Source organism: Parus major, chromosome 1 (assembly GCF_001522545.3).
Source record: "Parus major isolate Abel chromosome 1, Parus_major1.1, whole genome shotgun sequence".
Taxonomy (NCBI): Eukaryota; Metazoa; Chordata; class Aves; order Passeriformes; family Paridae; genus Parus; species Parus major.
In genome coordinates, this window is record NC_031768.1 from 7,116,005 (window position 1) to 7,138,066 (window position 22,062).

A 22,062-nucleotide genomic window follows, 5' to 3' on the forward strand; every position below is an offset into this window, starting at 1 on the left:
AATAAGTTTGTGAGGAGAAATGCAGTGTTTAAGACCAGTGTGTGTACGTATTGATTTTGATCTGGTAAACTTTGTACTGTTTCTATGGATATTTATGGATGTAGTTTATCCCAAAGTACTTTAATGTAACAGGCTGGGAGTTTTAACCCACTTGACTCTCTTCAATTTGAATATGCATGTTCTTTGTTAATGTCATTGCCTAAAGTAGCTATTCCCACTGCTCCAAGAGTTTGGTTTCACCCTAAGAGAGTCAAGTGCTGTAGGAATTAAGGAAAATTCTAGCAAGCTCTTATGGTGCAGTTTGAGAAGTGACTCGGGTTTTAGTTAATAGAGAAGATTGAGAGTGTTTACTGTGTTCAAACTCCTGCAGGTGACCTGTGAGGGGGAAGAGTACAGACATTATCTGGTGTTTTTTATAAGGAGTCATTTGGTCTTCTGTACCCAGACATTGCAGACCATTCCCAGCTTCCTACTCCTTTCCTTTTAAAATCAAAAAGGTTATTATGTAACACACTTTAAGTTTCATGTTTTAATAGTCATTTCTTAAAACAGATTCTAAAAATGGGCTCTTAATTGCTGGTAGAATATCTCATCTTGTTCTGTATTGATGATTCTAGGTACTTTCAATTGTTTGGTTTTGATACCAAATGAATTTCAAAATTACCTCATCTTGATGTTGCTGTGTCTTCATGAAACCTCCATATGTCTTTCTTGGACAATATTCTTGAAAAAAAACACCAAGTTTTAGCTTCAAGGGCCTCTGAGGGAGGCCCATTTCACTAAGGGTAAAGTGGGAATTTATTTCAGTGCTTATCCTGCCTCTTAGAACCTCAGAATCACAGGGGTTTTTTTATATACCATCTTTATAAATGAACCTGCTCAAATTACATGGGTTAGGAAAAATGTCTAAGGTATCAGTCTAAAGCAGTGTAAAGCAAGTTTTGTTTTGGCAAAAGCAGTGCAGAGCTGTAGGGCTTGGGAGTAGAACACATTAAACTAACTGCAGTATCCAGGCTCTAGATGTCACTGTAGACATTGTTTTGAAAGGAAGTAGACTAAATGACCTCATTAGAAATTACCTGAATGGATGAAAGTACTTCAATAAAATCTGTAAGGCTGATACAGTCAGGCTACATTTTTCTCCCTTTTAGACTTTCTGTGAATGTTATTTCGAAATGTGAAATGCTTGGTTGTTTTCTGCTGCACAGGAAAATCAGCACCCTATCGCCCATGTAAGGTTTAGGTGTCTTTCAGCTGGTTTTGTGCTCCCTTAGCTCCTGTCTGATTAGAAAGTTAGGCAGTTTAAGGTAGACAGAATTCAAGTTTGCTGTTGTCTGTTGCCAAAAACTTCACCTGACTTTCCCAAGTGACTCCAGTCTGGGATAAACTCCCTGTGCCCCACATTCCCCTCTGATGACAGAATCAAAATGTGAAAGCCTTCACAAGATGGCCTGTACTTGTCCTAATTGCTCTGTGAGACCAGGTGTCTCTTGGTCCTGTGCACATCATTTGACCCCCTTCACCATTGCTTAAAGGCTTTATAATCAGTAACAATTGCACGTTTGCTTCACCCTCAGTTAATGTGATCCTGCAGTGCTTGGCAGCTGGATATGGTAAGGAAAACAGAAGATGCAGGAAGGTAGAAAACTCAAGACAGCTGAGCATCAGAAATGCAAATGTCAAGAACTTTTTTCCTCACCACAATATTTGTTCCTGTTCAGCCAACCTACTGATAGAGGACTCAGCCATTCCTTTTATTCTGTCATAACCATGCTGTGTCAGGGATACCCAGTGGTCGCTGTTGAAAGTAGCAGCATTGAAAGGGAATCTTTTCCATTACCAAATGTTATTACAGAGCAGTTTGTGTACAGAGAAATCTTTATGTAAGAGAACAACAAAAGGGAAGGGGGAGAGATGTGGGTCTGAAATGAGATTCTTGTCTTTTCTTGTAAAACTCTTGCCGCAATTTGAGTACCATTTGTCACTGGCTTTTTTTTGCAGAAACTTTCTCAGAATGGTTTTTATCAGTAAAACATCAAGAGGTTTTGCAATCTTTTGTGAGCCTCTATTGTTATGTAGAACTTTCCATAGTTGCAAAAACCCTGTTACAAAAATACCTTTTAATATAACGGATGTAAGAATAATTTAATCACATCAAGATCTTTAATTGCTGGGTTTTTTTCCTTAATTCATTCCAAGTACTCTAGCTTTGTTCTGATTTCCATGTAGTTTGAATATCTGTATGTGTTACTGATTAGAAAACTGGTGTGCAGATGGGGTCAAGGTGAGCCTGTCAGCAAAATGCAGACTTCCAAAATTTTCATTATGGCTTTATCTTAGTAGGTATGAATACTTGTTTCTTGTATGTGATAATCTAAATAGATAAGCCTGCTAAAGCAAAAATGCACGTATTCTGCCTTCTCTGTCGTTAAGATTAATGAATGTTCAGTAGTTCTGTGACTGGGAGTCAAAACCAGGAGTTTTTGCAAGGAATGGGACCAAGCATTATTCTCTGCACTGTGTGTCATATACACATCTTAGTTGGTCCAGGTGACCTGAGACTTGATCTGTGGATAGATTTGCATGGTGATTTTGCACTGTACAGAACTTAACCTGTGACACAAATTCTGAGAGCGCACTCACTTACCACTTCTGTCTTTCATTGCCTGAGCTGCTTGTAGCTCAGCATTTCAGATTTTGCTGGTAGACTTCAATACTCTTACACTTCTGCTTTTAGGCATATCTAAAAATGAGTAAAAGTAGTATATATGTATTTATGTGTGTTTATGTAACTTTATACTGACTATTTAAAAAATAGCCATGGTGGAATCTATTCTTTAAGATGATCTTCCTGTTTCAATCTTTGAATACCCAAAACAAGAAATCTGTTGCATGTTACTTTCCTTCCACTCTTTTCACTTTGAAACTTCTTTTATGCTTTCTGGGGACATTCAGTAATAATTGGTTTTTTTTTTTTGTTTACTAGAACTTACTAGATCCTTGAGATCCAGTAGCAACGTCTTGGTGAGGATTTTGGTACATATTGAATTGTTGCAAAGTGATTAAGGCTGCAAAACCACTATCAGAGGTGCTGTTGAAGTGTCCTACCTAGCCACATTTTTTTCTGAGGAACACTTCCTCATTCAATGGACAAGAAACTGCAAAAGCAAAACTTTCAGTATTTTTTCTCAGTGTTTCTTCAGGCAGTGCTCTTTTCTCCCTGTTTATTTTCATTCCTGTGCCTCTGCTTCCTGTCTCAAGGTCCCCATGCTTGTTTTGTCCAGCCTTTTTCCTATTGACCTGTTAGTATGTTCCAAAGCAGATTTTCTGAGAAGCATATTTATTCTGCTTGGCGTGTCTGGAGTTGAACATTTACAAACTTTTGGTCACTAAGTTTATATGTTTCAGTCATTTGCTCACACAAAAAACTCATGTCTTCTGATCAATGAGCAGGCTTCCCATGCAGCACATTTGAATGGCTTAACCAAAAATTTGAGAGATACTTGTGGTCTCTAACCTGCTTTGCAAACCAGGTGCTGTGCCTGTTTGCCTTATGATTTTGTGTTCACTGCAGTAGAAGTGAATTGTTTTATTGTTTTTATTAAACAACTCATGTGTCACCTGCTAACTTCTGATTTTGGCACCAGCATGTCTAAGCAATGCAAGAAGTTTGCCACATGAGCTGTGTTTTGCTGTAGTGTTTTTCTTACTCTCTCTCATCCCTCATGCCTTTAAATTTTGGGGGATTTTTCCTCCATTAACTTTTCTGTCAAATGCTAGACCAGTGCAGGACTCAATTTGTAGTTTCTCAAATTGCCTGTACTGCACAAAAGTTTTTTCACTATTTGAAGCAAGAAAAGCTTTGATGCATATAAGAACTTTAAAGGACATCATCTTGGGCAGATTATCTAGGAAAAAAATCAGGCATATGTCATGTTTTGAGGCTATGTAGAAGTGTTGGAGAGGGATCTTGCTCACAGTCTGTCCCAAAGTTATATTTGATTAATAGTTCTCAAAGTTTCATTCATTTTCTTGCCTTTTTGATAAGCAATGGGGAACAAGTGATTGTGACTAGGAAAGTGTAGAAGGAATGACTTCAACCTATGCTGGCCTCAAAAACTGTGTTTAGAGAAACAACCCCAGGCAGGCATTGTGCTGAGATAGCTGCAGCTACATTCCCTATAATGTACTTCAGGAAAGGACAGAAGTGGTTTGGTTTGAGTTTGTGTCTGTGCATATTAGAAGAGCACTTTGCACACACACTTGCAGCTGATGATCTAAAACCATTCCTGCCAGCAGCACTTTGCCATCTGCAAAACTTGGACTGCTCAGTTCTGTCCTGCTGCAGTTACTTGGCCACTGGATGTGTAGCACAGTTATGGTTCAGCCATCCCAAGGAAAGTGTCTGTGCTTTGTTCAGTATTCTTGTAAAGGAAGCCTGTGTCCAGAACATCTACTGATAGCAAGAGAGAAATGGGTCCTCAACTTCAGTATAGATTTTGGCTTCTTCCTTGACTTTTTTAGGTAAAAGGAGCTGTCCATAGGTCAAATGTAAAATGTCTTTTGTATTACGTGGATGAATGGGTATTACACTGTTCACTGTACAAACTCCTTGGATTAGTTTGGGTAAACACATTGGATTTATTATGGCTAATGTTGGTGTAGCAAGCAAGAATATTTGACAAGAAAATACAGAATGTTACCATTTTATTTAAATATCTACCATTTTATAGCAAAGCCTGCCTAAAGGTAGTTAGAATTTGTTTATTATTATTTACAGTCTATGAAAATCTTTCCATATGCCTTCCCATTTCAGTGAAAGTATCATCGTTACCTTTTTGATGTTCTGGTGTGGATTTTGTAAACAGGCCATAAAGACTTTTCTTAAATGTTTTATCCAACAGAAGGGTTATAACTGGATCTAAACTGCTTTTAGCAGCAGCAAGACAAGTAAGGAAATTTTTAATTTCCACTAGATAGTTTAACCTTGGACAGTCATTACCTGTAAGCAGTGCATAGAAAATGGGCCTAAAAATATGGTGTGGAAGAAAGCAGACAGTTAATATCATCTGGATGACAAGAATGTTTCTTTTCACTCTTCTGTAAATTAGATGTTTTTCTCCAATACAGGTATTTTTTTGTATTCTGCTCAGATGTCTGGTAAGAGAATAGTACGACCACAAAACGGTCATAAAAGACAGAAAGAAGCACACAGTGGCAAGGGAACCTGCAATCATTGCAGGACGTTCACCAGCTTCTACCCTGATGTTGTAGCACGTGGAGAACTCCGCGGGAGCCCTCTCCTGGACGTTGTACGTGATGGCTGTGACCGTTATGCACATCACAATCAGCCAGATAACCACACACAAATATTTAGCGAATTTTGGCCGCCGGAACTTGTGCAGCAGGCGCCCGTGGAGGTTTCCTGGGAGAGCTGGGGACTGTTGTGTGCCGCTGTTCCTCTTCAGGGTGGCGTACTGGCTGAGGGCGATGGAGCACAGGATGGCGATGGTCACGTACATGCTGACGTGCATCACCAGCGTCCCCAGGTGATGGGCGATCCTGCACGCCACCGAGCCGTAGGGCCAGCGGTGCCCGTCCGCAAAGTAGGCAGCCAGGAAGGGCATGGTGCTGCAAACCAGCAGATTTGCAGCCACGAGGTTGGCCAGGTAAATGTACTGTGTCCTTCGGGTGGGCGCTTTCCGTGAAAATATCCAGGCGGCCAGAATGTTCCCAAAGATTCCAGGGGGAAGGAGGCAGGAGTAGATGATGGGGAGAGCTACGGTGGTAGCTGGCGATGGCTGAAGACACGATGAATTGTTCATTTAAGGCAGTGTTTCTTGAGTGCTCAGAGCTGAAACGCAGTTTAAAAATTAATATTTCTGTAATGTGCATCTAACATCTCTTTGCTCTTATCTCAGCTGTTTCTTTGTCTCCCCAACTTTCCAGTGTACCTTGGATGCTGTTACCTTAAGTTTACATGAGGTTACACTTTGGGCATTCTCTTCCACTGAAATTTCATGAAGAGAAGTTAAACCTCAAAGCTTTTATGTGCATAGAATCTAATGAAATAAATTAGGAAGCTGAAGGTTCAAGCTAAGGTCTGGCAATATCTTCTGTGATCTTGGTTTATTTCTCAGTCTTCTGGAACATCTGTAACCTAATTTGGAAACCACTTACAGACCATTTAAAATTAAATAAGCAAATTAAGCGCAAAGAATTACTTTAATTCCAGAAATGCAGAAGAGTGTCTGTACCTCCATTTAACTACAAATTGGTCTGTATGCTGCAAGAATCTTGCTGTTTATTTATTCTCACTGTATTTATTCTGTGCTCATGTCTGTATATGGTGTTACTTTATCACAGCTCTAATGTCAGATGTACAACTCAGCAATACTTAGCAACTCAGTCTATGTTTTTTAGCATATAAAATGGTTGTTAAAAACTGCAGTATATTAATTTTTTCCAAGTTAGTTTTTCAGTCTTTTCTCAATTTCCAAACTGAAAATAAGAAATGAAAGGTCTGTGCAATGACTCTGTAAAAACTGACATTTCAGCTTACAAGCCTGTAGTGGAGATTTGTTACTGCTGTATGCATACATATGCATACATATTTAAGTGGAGTGTATCGTAGTTAGCTTTTTTTTTCATATCAAATCAAATGGAAAAAAATACGATTTCAAACACAGATTGATAATATTCTTGTTTAAAAAACTGTAAGCAAATGAACTCAGATGCTAAAGAGGATTCAGTGTAGGAATGATAAAAAGCCCAGACACCAAGCAAAAAAACTGTGCTGTATGTGGTGTTTGACAAACTTGCAAATTAAACTAAATTTCACAACTCTTGCATTTTAGCGTACACTAAGTTCCATATGTATTGTTGAATCAAAACATATTAAATTATTTTATTATAATGAGTTAAATTAATGAAGTTGCTGCTGAATTTACTCAGTTTAGCAGTCTAATGAAAATTTTGTATCATTGACCAAATTTCATCAGGTAAAAAAAAGAAGTTGTAATTTTAAGCTTACCTATACAAGCTGCAGGCACCTTCCTTTGCTGAGAGGAAATATTTCTGTCTGGTGTCTGTTTTATCTCCACTGCTGCAGTGAAAATGATGGCACTGGAATCTGGAGAGAACAGTTAAAAATTTATCTCTGATATAAGTAGGTTTTCAGAGTGTACAGTTTCCTCTTACAGTGTCAGGAGGCAGGTAGGCATTTAAAGTTCAGAAAAGGTGATGTCTGTACAAAAAAATTAAGTCAGGATCAGCTCCATTTAGGAAAAAAAAAAGAGATAGAATAGAAGAGCAGCTGTAACAGTCCTTAGGTACAGCACAGAAGCACCTTGCAATCCTTTATATAGTGCTTCCCTCTTTGGAGGGGTGGAGGGGTTCTCTTTAGGACTGCCCACTTTCCATCCTGCTGCTATTTTATGCTTTAAAACTTGTCTTTTCAGTGATATTTAACAGCTCTTGAGCTCCACAAGCCATCACCAAAGCCCATGTGCAGTAGTGCTGTGTCCATGTCTGTCCTCACATGAGTGACCAGATGGACACATCTCTTCTGTCTGCTCAGGTGTTGGGTTGTGTGGAAGCAATTTACAGCTGATGCATCCAAGGGTTCCAGCAGGGAAAATGGACTCAGTGTCCAAGAAATGCATTTTACACAAATCAGCCAGAGTTACACACAGGACAGTTTCCTTCCTCCACAGCATAGGAATGATCACAGGTCAAACTCTGTTTAGCTCTGCAGAAGTTGAGACTTTTGGGTTTTCTGCTTTCTTATACATCTGTGGTTGTAAGATAAGGCTTTTCAACACCTATAAATAAGTTCCTTTATGAGAACAGAAGTCTGGTAAGGTTCTTGTTTTGCTGGTTTGGCTTTGTTTAAACATGGACTATGAGAATTCATCTCATGACCTGTTATCATTGTTCAGTCTCATTATTACTAATTTTTCTACTAAAATAATGGACATGTAAGCTGGCTTCCTATTCTGAATTCATAGCCAAACTCATTTGCAATTACATTTATTTGCTGTGGAATATTAGTAATTAGGCTGTAAAGCTGTAATTAGTTTTCATGTACTTTAATTCTAGTTCTTGTTAAATTTAATTATACCTTGTTTTCCACTTTTGCATGTATAGTTATATTAAAAATCATTCTAACAGAGAGTCTTTTGTATTTATTACATGTTTAATAGTTACTTAATTAATGTTAGAATTCCTTGTTACTGTGGTGTTCCACTGAGGTTTAGATACAAGAATGCATATCCTGTAAAGTTACTGAGAGTGGTGTGAACAATTCCAGTTAGCAGGTTTTTTTTTTTTAATTACTATTATTATTTGGTTGGTTATTGACAGTTGCCTGTAATATTTATAATTTAATGATAATAACTCATGCTGTAAGAGATAACTGCAACATTTTTTTTCTACATTATTGTATGATAATAGATTTTTGTAATGAATTAGAGTCTATTAGACTTTATTTTGGAATGGATTACTGAGAACAATAGCAATGTAATGAGGTATTACAAGTTTTTAAAAATGCCACCTGTCCCAGGAATACAGTCACAGTGGGTTCTAAGCTGTAGCAAGCGCTTTCCTTATTCTTTTAGTAGTCTATTTCCATTCATCTAACTTAAAAATGGTGTTTTATCTAAAATGTATTTGAAGATACTCAAATAGAACACATACATTTTTATATGCCATTCACCCTTAAGTTCTTCATAATTTTTTTTTATGTGCATCATTCACCTCAGTGATTTATATTTTCTCTGTTCTCAAAACATGTTCACTCTTAATTTATACATGTACTAGATTTTATATTGCCAATAAGGCAGCATATGTTGCATTTCATCATTATATGGAGACACCTTGTTTTCTGGCCCTAAAAACAGAAAACCCAGGAAATTCTCAGTGGTGAAATTCCTCGACTTCAGCAAGGCTTTGACACTCTCTCTCACAGCCTTTTATGTGCTGTCAGAGCATCAAACTAAAGCTTCCATTTGTGAACTTCCAGTTCTGGAATAATGTGATTCTTACTTGTTTTTCAGTGATATAAGTTGCACTCCTCCTTTATGGTTTCATTGACCAGTGTTGTAAGGGAAGTGATTCCATTAAATGTTTCCATGTTGTGTTATCAAAATAATTACTATTTATCTGCCCTCAGAAACACCAGTTTTCAAGGTAAAACCATAATTACTTATATTTTCAGTGCAAAAATGAAAGTTGATGTTGTGGTTTAACCCTGGTAGGCAGGTGAGCCCTCACAGCCACTCACTCCCCCTCAGTGGGATGAGGAGGAGAATCAGAAGGGTAAAAGTGAGAAAACTTGTTTGTGATTTTTGGCTCTTCCCCCTCTTGTTCTTGTGACTGCTGTGCTGAAGAACAGACCTCCCTGTCTGGTGCTCCCTCCTGCTTTGTCTGACACACTCTGATCAAATCTGCTGTTATCTGGATGCCAAAGTATGTGGTTGTGGTTTTATCCCAGAAAGCACCTAAATCCCACACATTCACTCACTTCCTCTGCAGTGGGCTGGGAGGGTGGATTGGTAGGGTAAAAGTGGAAATTCATGGTTTGTGATAAGGAGTTTAATAAGCTTAAAGAAAAAGATACAGGCAGAAACAAAAAAAACTAGTGATAGAAAACAACCCCATCTGACCAGTGCCCAGTGGGTTCCTGAGAAATAGCAGCATAGCCAAGCTTCCTTCTTGGCTTTTGTTGCTGAGCATGGCACCACGTGCTCTGGAATATCCCTGGGCTCAGCTGTCCCTGCTGTGTCCCCACCATGTCCTTGTGCACCCCCAGCCTCTCACTGCTGGGGTGTTCTGACAGACAGGGAGGTGCTGCTTCTTGTGCAGGTGCTGCTTAGCAATGGCTGGAGCTTCCCTGGCTTGGCAACTCTGTTTTGATCACAAGCCCAAACCACAAACCCATATCATAAAATCCATCCCAGCCAAAACCAGCACAGAACTGGTACATTTTGGTTCACCAGTTGAAATTCAAGTATGTCTTACAGATTTGAGTACAGAGGAAAATTAGGTTTGTGCTGTTTTATGGGGATGTGTGTTGAATTAGCCTTTAAATACAGAAAGCAAAATAAATAGAATCACCTTCATGTTAAAATTCACCTGAGGACTCGGGTAATTGGGAAGCACTGGGAAAAGGAGAAGTAAGACACACTATTTGTGTGACTTGATTCTATAGTCATTTGACATGTCACAGTGTGACTTTCAGCAGATCTCCCAAGATATTTGTTCTTCAGTGGTATTTTTTGTAAGGCCTAGCATTTTATCCTCAAATTCCAGAAAACTGATTGCAGAAAAAATACATAAGGATTAAATATTTTTTTTTAAAGAGTAAAGAAACCTGCTTTTGTTTCTTGGTCAGTAGTAATTGCTTCCTACATGGCAGTGCTGTCTAGTTTAAAATTCCTTTCTGAGCCAGTTGATACATCTGCCTTTAGCATCTTGAAGCTTGAACTTAACATCTTGAACTGATTTATACAGTTGTAGAAATCCAAAAGTACTTTCTGATTGCTTTCTGTGGTAGTTTCTTTGTTCTGACTGCTACTCCTTTAATGCTGCACTTTGTCAAGATCATATGGTCATTCCTATTCCCGTCTTCTGTGCTATGCCTGCTCTTAGAGATTTTCTTATAGACCTGGTCCCTTTCAGATTTTAATTTCTGGGCTGGAGAGTTGAGTTTAATGCGGTTTGGATTTTCAGTATCAAAACCTTGTACTACTATTTGATTCTCTAGAGAGATCTGAGGGTATTTTGGCAATACTGCTGTGTCCATGAATTACAAACCTTGTAAATGAAAATTCTGATCTAACACTTTCTTCAAGAGAATTTTAGAATTCACATTTTGTTCAAGCTGGTGTTGTTCATGCCTGTCCTCTCCTGAGTTTCCCAGCCCACACCCTCACCCTGACCTGCTGTTCACAGAATAACCAACTGCTCACAGAATAAGCATAGAAAAGAAAGAATGATGAGATAATACATAAATCTTGTGAAATTGTGGTTTATAAACTCTACTAGATGTACCAGAATTCATGTAACTACGTAGAACTACAGCATTACATAATAAAATTGCACTGTACAAATACAAAACCAAGAGAATAATTAATAAAATAGGATGACAAAATGATAGATAAAAGATCATGAAATGCAATTGCTGTGAGACTCAGAAATTATTGTACAAACACCTCCATTTTATGCTGAAATGTTCAAGAAAAAGGCAGTTACCGTCATATCTTTAAGAAATTACATTTTTGGGAATCTTTCTTTTGAAGATTAAGAAACACCCTAATACTTTATTACCCAAAAAAAAAAATTAAAAAATTAGACTGGCTAGTCATTGTAATTTGTTTAACATGTTTATATCCAGTTCCATCAAATCTGAATGATGTAAGATCACATCAAAATTAAATCAAGTTTATATCTAAAAGTCTTATGCTTACTTTGTTCAATCAGAGTATTATGAGTATCTTCTGTAAAATCAGAATATAGTATGGAACTAGTAAAAATCCACAGATTTTGGCAGATTTGGCATTAAAAATCACATGATCCATTAGAGAAGTTACATATTAAAACCAACTTCTTTGCACCTGCTTACTTGAGCAGTATTGTTTGTATGTGTCATGATAATACATCCTTATTTTACAGAGCTCAATGTCTGGCCTCTATTTCTTTCGACTTTCTGGTCTGTTATGCCAGTTTGAGTTCTTCATGGTTGTGCTGCTTTAGTCATCTTTGTGCCAGACATCCCCCACCTTCAGATCTCTGGTTTTTGAGAAATGTTACAGCTCGAAATCTGTTTGTGCCTTAATAAATCAAGCTGTTTAGTTTTAATCTGAGAATATAGCTGTAGCTATGAAATGTTGCTGTTGCATTGCTATTCACATGGCATCAGCAATTATCAAAATTATTTTCATCACATGGAAAGAAAAGTCTCCTGACAGGGAAGAAGCATGCAGCTGGAATGAGTGGCTTTGGAAATCTAGGAGCAGACCAGTGGCTGAGCTTGGCTGATCTTTTTGGTTCTGTGAGTTTATGTTCCTTGCTGAACTACTTTGTGCAGTAATCAAATTTGTCATTTTGAAGGAAATCTTAGGAAATACCCACATATCATCTCTCCTTGATTTAGTTCAAATTTTCTGGAGCTGTGCTTGCTTTTCCTCAGGTGTTTGACCTTGACACTCATTAAAATATTGGAAATACAAGTGTCTCAGTAGGATTGAATACTTTAACTTTGCTGCTTAATAAAACTTAGAGTGTCTTCTGTACTTAAAACTGAATTGATAGGTGTTGTATTCTTCACCTCATTTTTAAGACTTATGTTGCTAAATTCTCAAATATATTCTTTAAAAATTTGGTTGTAAATGTAGTTAAAATACTGATCTCTTGGAAACCTGTTAAAACAGAGAAAACCATAAAATACATAAAACCTGCAATGTTATCTGGATTTTTCAAATAAGACAGAATTTACTTTTTGTAAAATTCATCTATTATTTACATACACAAGCTACTAATATTAATGTGTATATACAAATTTACTTATACAGGTTCAAACCCCTTCATGGAAATCTCCCTAAAGAGTTAGTGTTCTAGTTTAGTCCAACACAAAATGTCTGAGAACTTCCTAATTTGTTTTCTTGGATAAACAAGAGTGAAAAAATGCTTCTGAGAAGTAAGTTCTTGTTTTCACTAACAGAAGTAAGACTTCTCATTTTTCTTAACAGGAGGAAAGAGGCAGAATTAGTAGCTGTAGAGTAGAGGATTTTGTGATCTGAAATTGGTGATGTGGAGGGACAGAGATTCATTTAAACATTCAAATCATCGACTTCTTCCTTGAGTAGCTGGAGTGAGGAGTGGTTGTAGATAATCGCTCTTGAGCGTATTGGCCAAGTTTTATGTCTGAGGTGCTCTCCAGGTTTAGGCTTGACTCTCCATGAAGTTTTCTGCAAATCAGTTGGAATACAGTCTTACGGACACTCCTGGACATTAGGAAATACATGACTGGGTCTAGGCAGCTGTTAAATGATGAAAAGATGAGCATCACCTCATTGCACGTGTGAATGATCTCCATCCAGTAACAGGATAGGGTTTGTAACTGTGATGTGATGTAGACAAGCCTGAACATGTGATAAGGTACAAAACAGATGGTGAAAATTATGAGAACAATGAAAGAGTTTCTTGCTGTCTTGGTGTATTTTCCTGCATTGGGAAAATTTGCCCTTCTCCTTGAAATTTTCAGAAGGTTCTTGGCAATTTTAACATAGGAAAGTATCAAAAGGAAAAAAACTATCCAAAAAATCAGTACAGTGATATAATTTAAAATTGCTTCTGTCTTCTCTGCATTCTGTTTGCTTCGGTAATGAAAGCACTTGGTAGAGTTGCTGTCCTCATTCTTAAAGAAAGCTGGTGCAACTATGACTATAAATCCTGTCAGTGCAATTGCCCACACCGTGCAACAAATCTGCACACTCCGGGTAGTGGTCAACATCTTTGGACGCTTCACAGACTTATTTATCTTGATATAGCGATCCAGACTAATTAGTCCTAACAGTACTATGCTAATGTACATGTTCATGTAAAACAGCGTTCCCACAACCTTGCAAAAAATCCTCCCGAACATCCAGTGGTTGGTGGCATGATAGAGTATCCGGAAGGGGAGACAGAAGATCAGCAGAAGGTCTGCAACAGCGACGTTTAGCAAGTAAACTTGGATAGAATTCCTTTTCTGATGAATGCACAGGAAAGCAAACAGGGCTATAATATTTCCAACTAATCCAACGAGAAAAATAATGGAGTAAAAAACTATCAAAGCAAGTGAAAGCGAGTTGTTGTCATCCAAGGAACAGCTGGCATCATTGTGGCTTTCTGAGGCATTTGTGGTCAGGTTGGTTTGGTTACTCCAAAATTCTTCCTTGTGTGGACCAATGGTTGGTAAATCAGCTGAAGCTGCAGCCATCATTTGCAAAAGCTGTTCTGCAAAGAAACAAAAAGAGATTTTAAGAATTAAATCTCCATTCATGTGTCTGTTTGCTTTATTGCCTACAGTCTAATGTGATACAAACATGAAAGGCAGTAGCTAAAAGGAATAAATGCCCCAAAGTATTGGTGTAGCCAAATAAAAGGAGCTCTAGACAGATATCATAAAATAATGTAAGCCTAGGTAATGTGCAGGCAAGAATGATTAGATAGAGTACTCACACAGATAACTATTTCTGTAACTACAGCATTATTACTGTCTTCTGTTATTTTAAAAATTAACTATTATATTTTCCTGAAAACTTAAGAATTTTTTTTTATATCTATATGAACAAGTAATTTTTTTAAGTTTGCTTCTTAGTACCAGCATTTCTTGTGCAGAAAAATTTTTACCTAAAGTGCAGGGATACATAAACATAACTAAGTATTCTCAGTGCTGATACAAAGTACATAGACATATTAAAAAAAGTCTTAACTCATCTTTGTTAATTTTAAATAATTCAGATCTTTCATGTGGGACTCACTGGTCTTCAATTAGAAAAGCATTCATCCATTAGTATTTATTTGGCTATGTACTGTGTTATAAGTAACCCTATGGGACAGTATTATTGCAGTAGCTTGTCTTTAATAATCTGTACCTTCACATAAATTTAAGTGGTTTTTTCCTTTTCTTGACTATTCACAAATCAGTATTACACAAATAAACTTCTGTTTGCTGGAAATCATATTAATGCAGTAACAGGTTGTTTTCAAACCTTCCTTGTTTTCATGGTTTTCTTTGTTTTCATTGGATAGTTTTTAATTTCACTAAACTTACTGCTGACCAGGAAGGCAGAATGTGAAAGACAAAGGTCAGCCTTGACCAAGGAAGGAAAACCAGAAAAGTGTGTGGTTTGGAGAGCAGTCATGTTGAAGGCATTTCGAGAGATGGCTATCACTCATAAGTAATGATAAAACTTTACTCTTCAACTTGTTTCTCATAGAAACAAGAAATGCCGCAAAAAAGTTTATTTAAGATATTTTTGTTTTACAGAGGAAAGAGGTTTTTTCCTGGTAATCTCACAAATTTTTCAGAAGTGGTTTTGGCACTTAGTTATCTGGCAGCTGTCACAAAGAAAAATAAAACAACAAAAAAACACTGTTGTATATGTTATCTTAAAAAAGCATTTATGCTCAATCTTTGTCTAGGCCATGCAACTTGCATGCTGGGTCTTAAAAAATACAAATTTACATTTAGTTCTGTGATGCAGCCAAAGCAGTAAAAATTACGACACACTTCAGGTAAAATTTTTAAGAAGACCTAATGCCCTTACAGAATCTGAATCCTTGAGAGAAGAGTCTAAAATATTTTAATATCCTATGTTTTTTGACCCTACAATTGCATTAAACTGGAAGGGTACATTAGCAGTTTCAAAAACAGTTGTCCTCATACTTGCCACTTTGTCAGGGCAAGTAATTTTGAGAGGTTGATTTCAAACTGCGATGCTTTCGGATACATCTTGAAACCCATCTCCTGCTATGACTTCACATTTAAGTTGCTTTTCTATGAAAATGTTTGATATGGGAACTTGTATAAGCAGTGATAAGTTTAGATCAATGAGGGAGAAACTTGGATTATGCTGCAAATGGTTTGGAAACAAAACTTTTCACTGTCCTAAGTTGTGTCACCTCTATGGAAGCACACGTGCTTAAACCTGGGTGTGATTAGAAAAGGATTTGGAGGTCAGTAACACCTCTGCAGTTAAGAGAAATGTTAGTAGAGATCCATTTCACAACAGCTTAAGTATAAAAGAATCTACTTACCATTTATGTGTTAGGAAGTTCTGGTTCTGAAAACCGCTGGTGAAGACAGGGAGGAGAAACGTGCAGGTCCTCTTGTTAGAAAGCTCCAGCAGCTTCTCTCTGAAAGTGGTGAGCTCCAGCTGACTCTACAATTGGCAACAAGAGGAAGTTTTAGCTGGTGTTGCAACTGGTGTGCTTTGGGGTTTTTTGTGGTTTTTGTTTTTTTAAAGGCATATTTAACTACCCAGTTTATTTGGGCTCTGCTGGAAGAGGTTCTGTAATAAATTTTTCTCAGTTTTGCTCTGAACTGGAGATTCGATTCTTTTTTGTCAGAGAATTTGTTTCTGGTGAGCAATGCCAGTGGCTTTTTGGGTGATAATGATGCTGGTACTGTCATCTCTTTAATACTTCATGAAAATAGTGCCACTTTTTCCAGTGTAGGTAAAGATAAATCAGCACCACAGTGGAATGGTACATTTTGTTAAATTTTCTATAGTTCTCCCATCTACCTTTCTCCTTGCCTGGGATTAGAATTGTTCTTTCTCACTCAAAATGACCATGTCGAGAGGATGTGAAAGTACCCAAAGTATGCATTTAACCATTTCACTAAGGCAGAAGTGAAATACTGTATGCAGCACTAATGCCACCTGGTAATACTCTTTCAAGTGGGGCATAAGGAATTGCAAAATTACATTTACAAATTGGAAATTTAAGAGTGGATTCTAGAAGACCTGATATGACAAAGCCTAAATTTAATGAAGATGTCAAGAACATTGTCTTGAAGGTCTTCATTCTCATATAATTTAAACTTTCACAAAGAGATGTGGGTGGTTAGAGATTATGACTTTACAGGTAGTCAGAGCTTCTGGTAGCTCCTGTGCATTCTTTTGAGTTCCTAGTTTTGCAGTTTAAGCAGTAATGTATTCTTGGGAAGTCGTATACAAATTTGAGGTTTTTCATTTTAAATAATATGGTATTGTAAAGAGAGACTTTGAGCAAATGCAGGAAGTTTTAAATTAAATACAATTGTTTGGGTATATATATTTAGTACCAAATCGTGTTCTAATAGATTTTGTGTGTATGTTGCTTCCTCCTACAGCAGTCAGTACCCATCTGAATTGTTGTATATTGTTTCACTTTTGTATGTTACACTTCACTGTTATTTGTGGAAAATCAAAGGTATAGATGACTGTGGCTGGAATCCAGTTTAGACACCTAAAGAATGTCCCTCACTGGAATATCCCAGGGGTATTCTGCACTTGAGAAGTGCTGTGTGAATTCTGTGATTAAGGCTCAAAACAGTGTTTTATGTTCTCTGTGGGAAGGATAAGACCCCCACAAAACTTATCATAGGCAGGATATTTCAGCTAGGGAATTGAAACAGTGTAAGAGTTAATAGGATGAAAGACAAAAAGGGAAAGTGATGCAAGGTAAGAAATTATAGACATGATTTTTTTATCTCCATTTTATCTTGATTCACTTTGTTTTCCTTGCTAGTTCTGATAAGTTCTGAAAGGATTTTGGTAAGCCTGGGGCAATGAAAGGGAAGCCAATGTAGAAAGAGGAGTCCATGCCAGAAAAGAAGATAACTGAAATTAAAAGATTGTTTAAACAAAACAAAATCTAACTTCTGCTCAAAGATTTCTGAAAGTAAGTTCTAAAATACAGGTTGTATTTCTCAAACAATGTAATAATTTGTCTGGATTTTTGTCTTTTCAGCCACACTGTGTACTGCTTGCCTCAAAAGAGAATTCAGCCCCAGTAAAGCTTGGTGGCTTTGGGGTAGCAATTCAGTTAGGAGAGTCTGGGCTAGTTGCTGGAGGTAAGAAATTTTCCTTTCAAGTTATTTAGTATTGTGCATGTTGTACTTCAGAGTTCTGTTCTTCTGACACAGCCTGGCCTGCAAAACAAAAGCTCAAAAAAAAATCTTTCACTAAAGGCTTTGTTAACATGGTAAATGCACAGAGCCAAGCTAAATTGGTAGTGGAATGTAATGTGCATTCACACATTGAGTATTAAATCTTTGTAAATGTTACTCAACAGGAGCTCATGCTGGTTTGATCAAAATAAAACTGAAAAAAACCACAAATAATTTTCCACTTTAATACAAGTTTTGGCTTAATTCTTCCATGCTTTGTAAAGCAAAGAAAATAAAAATGCAGTCATTGAAGCACTTGAGTAAGGACTTAGTGCAGCATCATCACTGCTCCCCTGTTTGATAGGCAGATTCTGTCAGAATGCTGTGCTGTTTAATAGCAAAACCTTACTAGTTTTCACAGGTGATTCTTTTCTGTGTTTTAAAATTTCATTGTAATTATTGCACAAGACATCAATATCTTGATACGTATGTATATTTTTTGACTGTGTTTTGTTTTCTGTGGATTTTATTTCCTCTAGCTGCCTTCCATATTGTTCCAGACAATAGGGTTATGCTTTAATCAGCCTGCACAGATGAAGACCCAATCAATTTTCTGATGTTTTCATTGCCAGAGTAGGAGACCACAACAAAACATTTTGTTAGCTTTAATATTTTTTCTTCAAAATTAATAACTTCCTTCAGTACCATGCTACTTGAAAAACTCAGATTTCCTAATTTAATCACTTAACATTCTGTGTCAATTTGACTTTTGTATGTTTTTTAAAATAAAAAGCAAATCAAATATAAACATACCAACAGCTTCCATTCCCTTCCAGATATTGCTGATACCTTGGAAATATCCAAATATCTTATTAACTAAAGACATCTTTTCCAAGAAAATACCCATTCAGTTAAGCTGTAATAAAAAGGTCATTCCTTTCTTTACATTCCTTGTGTTACTCAATTTATCTGTACTTCAGCCACTGCTTTTTTTTAGTGATAGTTTCTACACTTTTGTTTATAATTATCTCATTTTTCTTCTTTATGTTCTGCTGAGCGACTTTACCCACTTCTTCTGTTTCAGCCACTCTCCTGGATTTAGTCAGATGCACTTCTTGTACTTTCACATTACCAATTTCACATTACCAATTGTCTAGCGAAAAACATTCAAGTTCAGCTTTGAAAAATAAAAAATACTGACTGCATTTTTCCCAAAGTTTGCCGTGCCCCTCCTTTTGTGTTACTGTTCCCAGTGCTGTGATCCCACTCACTGTTCCTGTGCTCAACCTCCATGCAGTGATCAGTGATGGGGGTTCTGTTTGCAGCTCTTGCAGAAGATCTCAAAGCTCCTCACTGTGATACTTATCAGTATCTTGTGCTTCCTCCACCTCAACTTCTGCCATGCTGGTCTGCCTTCACACACTTTTTTGTTTTCCTTTTTCTCAACTGGGATTTTCAATTTGCAACCTTTGCATTGGCACTTGTTGCTTTCAGCTTCAAATTCCACTCATTTTCAGTGATACCCAGAGTAATTCCACTTCATTTATATACTGTGGAAAGTCTCTTTAACAGACTCTACTCCTTCTTCTCATCTTCCATTCCAGTCTTTAAAGCACAAACTACCTCTGTTATCTGGCAATTTTTTCCCTGCCAGAATCCTACGTGAAGACAAATTACTAGACAGTTCCCTACACGTAATTGGCAAGGGTTTATTTATTGTTTTACAATACAACCCATGTGTGTTATATGAAAGCTGTCAGTACTGGCTATTTGAACTGGGCTATAAATTTCTTATAAGTCAGTGTTTATCTACACATTTGCTTAAGGGTGTTATTCACATGCCCTATGCATAAGTTTTGTCTTAATAGTAACAATAATTTACAGGCACTTATTTAGTAGAAGCTCTCCAAATGGAGAAGTCTGAGCAGTATCATAACCAACCTGTTCATTTTCACATTGCTTTTCTAATTTTTAGTGAAAAACATGGATTCCTCTTGACATAGTAAATTGTTTCCCTCTTAGCATGGCAATGCTTGTGTTTGGTGGTTAGTCCATCAAAAAAGAAACTCTCTGTTAAATAAAATCTATCATGGCATAAAGATAATTTTACTGATTTGAAATCCCCCGTGCTTGCTTTGTGCTGTTTTTCCTACTTCTGTACACCTTGACACACCTGTGCCTGGCAATCCCAGATTCTGTGTAGCCCCAGGAGAACAAACTAAAGGGAATTTTCTCCCTCAGTGTGTTTGAAGCCTGCCTTCAAGCTTACAGCTTTTGCTTTGTTTGGGACTGTAACATTTTTTGACTTGACAAAGGCATTTTTATCAGAGTGTGCATAAATTGCTGGGGAAGGAAGTCAAATTAAACCCTGGGTATTAAAATCTTTTGATATAAGTCCAAAGACAGATTTGTGAAGTTTAGAAGGATTGTAACTACAGGGTTCTTTCAAGCAGCTAGATGGCTGTTTTAACAGAAGTGTAAGAGAGCTCATGGCAACAAGCTATGACATACTAGATATCATTAATGAAAATGTGTATGGAGGAGAATTTAGGAGTGACTGTATTTTATAAGCTAACAACTCTGTTGAGATTATTTTTAAGAAAGTTTAATTATGAATTATTATTTACTTTATGTAAGTAAAATAAAGTACCAAAAAAAAGGATGTAGCCATAACTCATTTCTTCATAAGGCCAGAGGGTGAAACATAAGGAACTATTCTGTTCCACTCCATTTGCCCATAAGCTGCAATAAATGGGCTAAGAATCATGTGTTGTCATCTGAGCTACAGGGAACAGGTTTCATGAGCTACCAATCTCTTCTTGCTTCAGTTCTTATGATCAGAAGTGGAAAATTGTGCTAGAGGCTTCACTTGAAGCCTTGAAATAGGTACTTTTTAAAGGAACTCTGGCATTATACACAGGAGCTAGAGATCATCATAATTTATAAGTGAATTCCTTTATGGAACAGCATGTTAGACAATAAACAGTCTGTGTTGCATTGTTATGATGCAGCTGGAGTAGTGGAACCTCTGGGAAGTCAGTGATTTAATAGACTAATCTCCCATTATGATCTCTGTTTCCTTCCTTGGAGATTTTTTCTTGCAGAGCGTAGTATGAATTGTCACAATATTTTCTTAAATGTGACATCAGTTTTATCTGGTATCAGATATCTTAGATACTAAATCTTGGCATTGTTTAGCTAGTATATGGTATAAAAGTCTGAAGGAACAAAAAACCCATGGAGTTCACAACTAGTATTTCCTTTACTTAATCTACTTAATTTCTCCTGGTTTTAACTAGTGCAAAAAAAGTGAACTGTATAGACCCAAGTAGTGTGAGATTCTTTATCTGTGGATAGTTAACTGGCTTTCACATTTTACCTTCAGCAGAAAAATGTCACAGATGCCATAATGCTAATCCAGTCCAGTATTAATTTTCATGTATTATAAGTTAGATGCCATAGCCTGCCTCAAAATCCTGTAGTATCCTAATGTAAATTATCATTTTATTGGAGAAAATCTTATGTGTTCTTAGTACAGCAAATAAATACCTAGTGTTCTTGGTTCCTTGTGAGCTGTGTTTACTGCAAAAACAGCAAAGGAAAGCGTTGCCATAAATATCCCTCCAAATGAGGCTATGGAATGGGGGGAAAAGGGAGCAGAATCTTTTAAGGTCCTTATTCTTTGTTTTGTTCTCATCAATGTAAAAATGATCATAGAATGGTTTGGGTTGAAAAGGGACCTTTAAAGGTTGTCCAGTCCAACCCCTTGCTATGAACAGAACACCTTCCACTAGATGAGGTTGCTCAGATCTTGAATGTTTCCGGGGATGGAGCATCTGCCACCTCTCTGGACATCATTTTCAGTGCTTCACCAAACTGGATCTTGGTGGTTTTATAAAGCTCAGGTTAGAAAACTCTTTTTTTTGTGTGTGTGGTTTTTTTTGTTTGTTTTTAATGTTGAAAGGTTTTTGTACTGCACAGAATTTTTCCTTTTCATCATCAGTCTCTGGTATTTTGAAGCTTTCATTTGTTTTCCAAGGAGAAGTAAAATTTTGAAAGCAGAGGTCCTATGCTAGTATTCTTCTTTCTCTTCCAGGGTAGTGTTTTCACTTCCATTTTTCCCTGAAAATTAAAAGAATGTGAGTCCCTTCACAGCTTTGCCTTTAAAAGGCTTTGTTTTATTTAAAAGATACAGCTGTGGTTTACTGTCTCACAGAAATTCCACTTCACATCTGGGCTGATTTGAGAGTGCTTACAGGAGGCTAATGTGTTGAGAAATCATTTAGGTTCACTTCCTCCATCATAGTTTCATGGCAGAAAAGGCCATTGAATTAATTACAATTCGTCTAATTAACACGTGAGCTTTGCTTTGTTTGTTTTCTGGACACTCATATCCAGTTGTCCAGTTGTCTGCTGATGCA

The 22,062-nt window shown here is 37.1% G+C and overlaps 3 protein-coding genes across 13 annotated transcripts in view; 1 reads left to right on the forward strand and 2 right to left on the reverse strand.

Moving 5' to 3' along the window:
* The window catches only part of CASK (calcium/calmodulin dependent serine protein kinase), a 190,470-nt gene that overhangs the window by 88,527 nt on the left and 79,881 nt on the right, over positions 1 to 22,062 (forward strand). For all 10 annotated transcript variants that reach the window (XM_015627878.2, XM_015627887.2, XM_015627903.2 and 7 more), the window contains one exon: positions 17,503 to 17,605. In XM_015627878.2, the coding sequence (XP_015483364.1) occupies positions 17,503 to 17,605 (103 nt within the window). The remainder of the gene's footprint in view (positions 1 to 17,502; positions 17,606 to 22,062) is intronic.
* Positions 2,579 to 8,723, reverse strand: GPR82 (G protein-coupled receptor 82). Its single transcript, XM_015628018.3, has 2 exons — positions 7,034 to 8,723; positions 2,579 to 5,854 (listed from the first exon to the last, which is right to left on the reverse strand). The coding sequence occupies exon 2, from the start codon at positions 5,823 to 5,825 to the stop codon at positions 4,782 to 4,784; it is 1,044 nt and encodes a 347-aa protein (XP_015483504.1). The 5' UTR covers positions 5,826 to 5,854; positions 7,034 to 8,723; the 3' UTR covers positions 2,579 to 4,781.
* GPR34 (G protein-coupled receptor 34) lies at positions 9,580 to 15,925 on the reverse strand. Of its 2 annotated transcripts, none has more exons than XM_015627998.2 (2): positions 15,805 to 15,925; positions 9,580 to 13,993 (listed from the first exon to the last, which is right to left on the reverse strand). In XM_015627998.2, exons 1-2 carry the CDS (start codon positions 15,805 to 15,807, stop codon positions 12,839 to 12,841), a joined length of 1,158 nt encoding a protein of 385 aa, XP_015483484.1. In that variant the 5' UTR covers positions 15,808 to 15,925; the 3' UTR covers positions 9,580 to 12,838. The 2 variants fall into 2 exon arrangements, with proteins under 2 accessions (XP_015483484.1, XP_015483493.1); XM_015628007.2 differs by having other exon boundaries at positions 9,580 to 13,998.

What these genes read in the sequence shown, in the direction of transcription:
- GPR82 (XM_015628018.3), bottom strand. Translation starts at nt 5,825, where the DNA reads ATGAACAATTCATCGTGTCTTCAGCCATCGCCAGCTACCACCGTAGCT.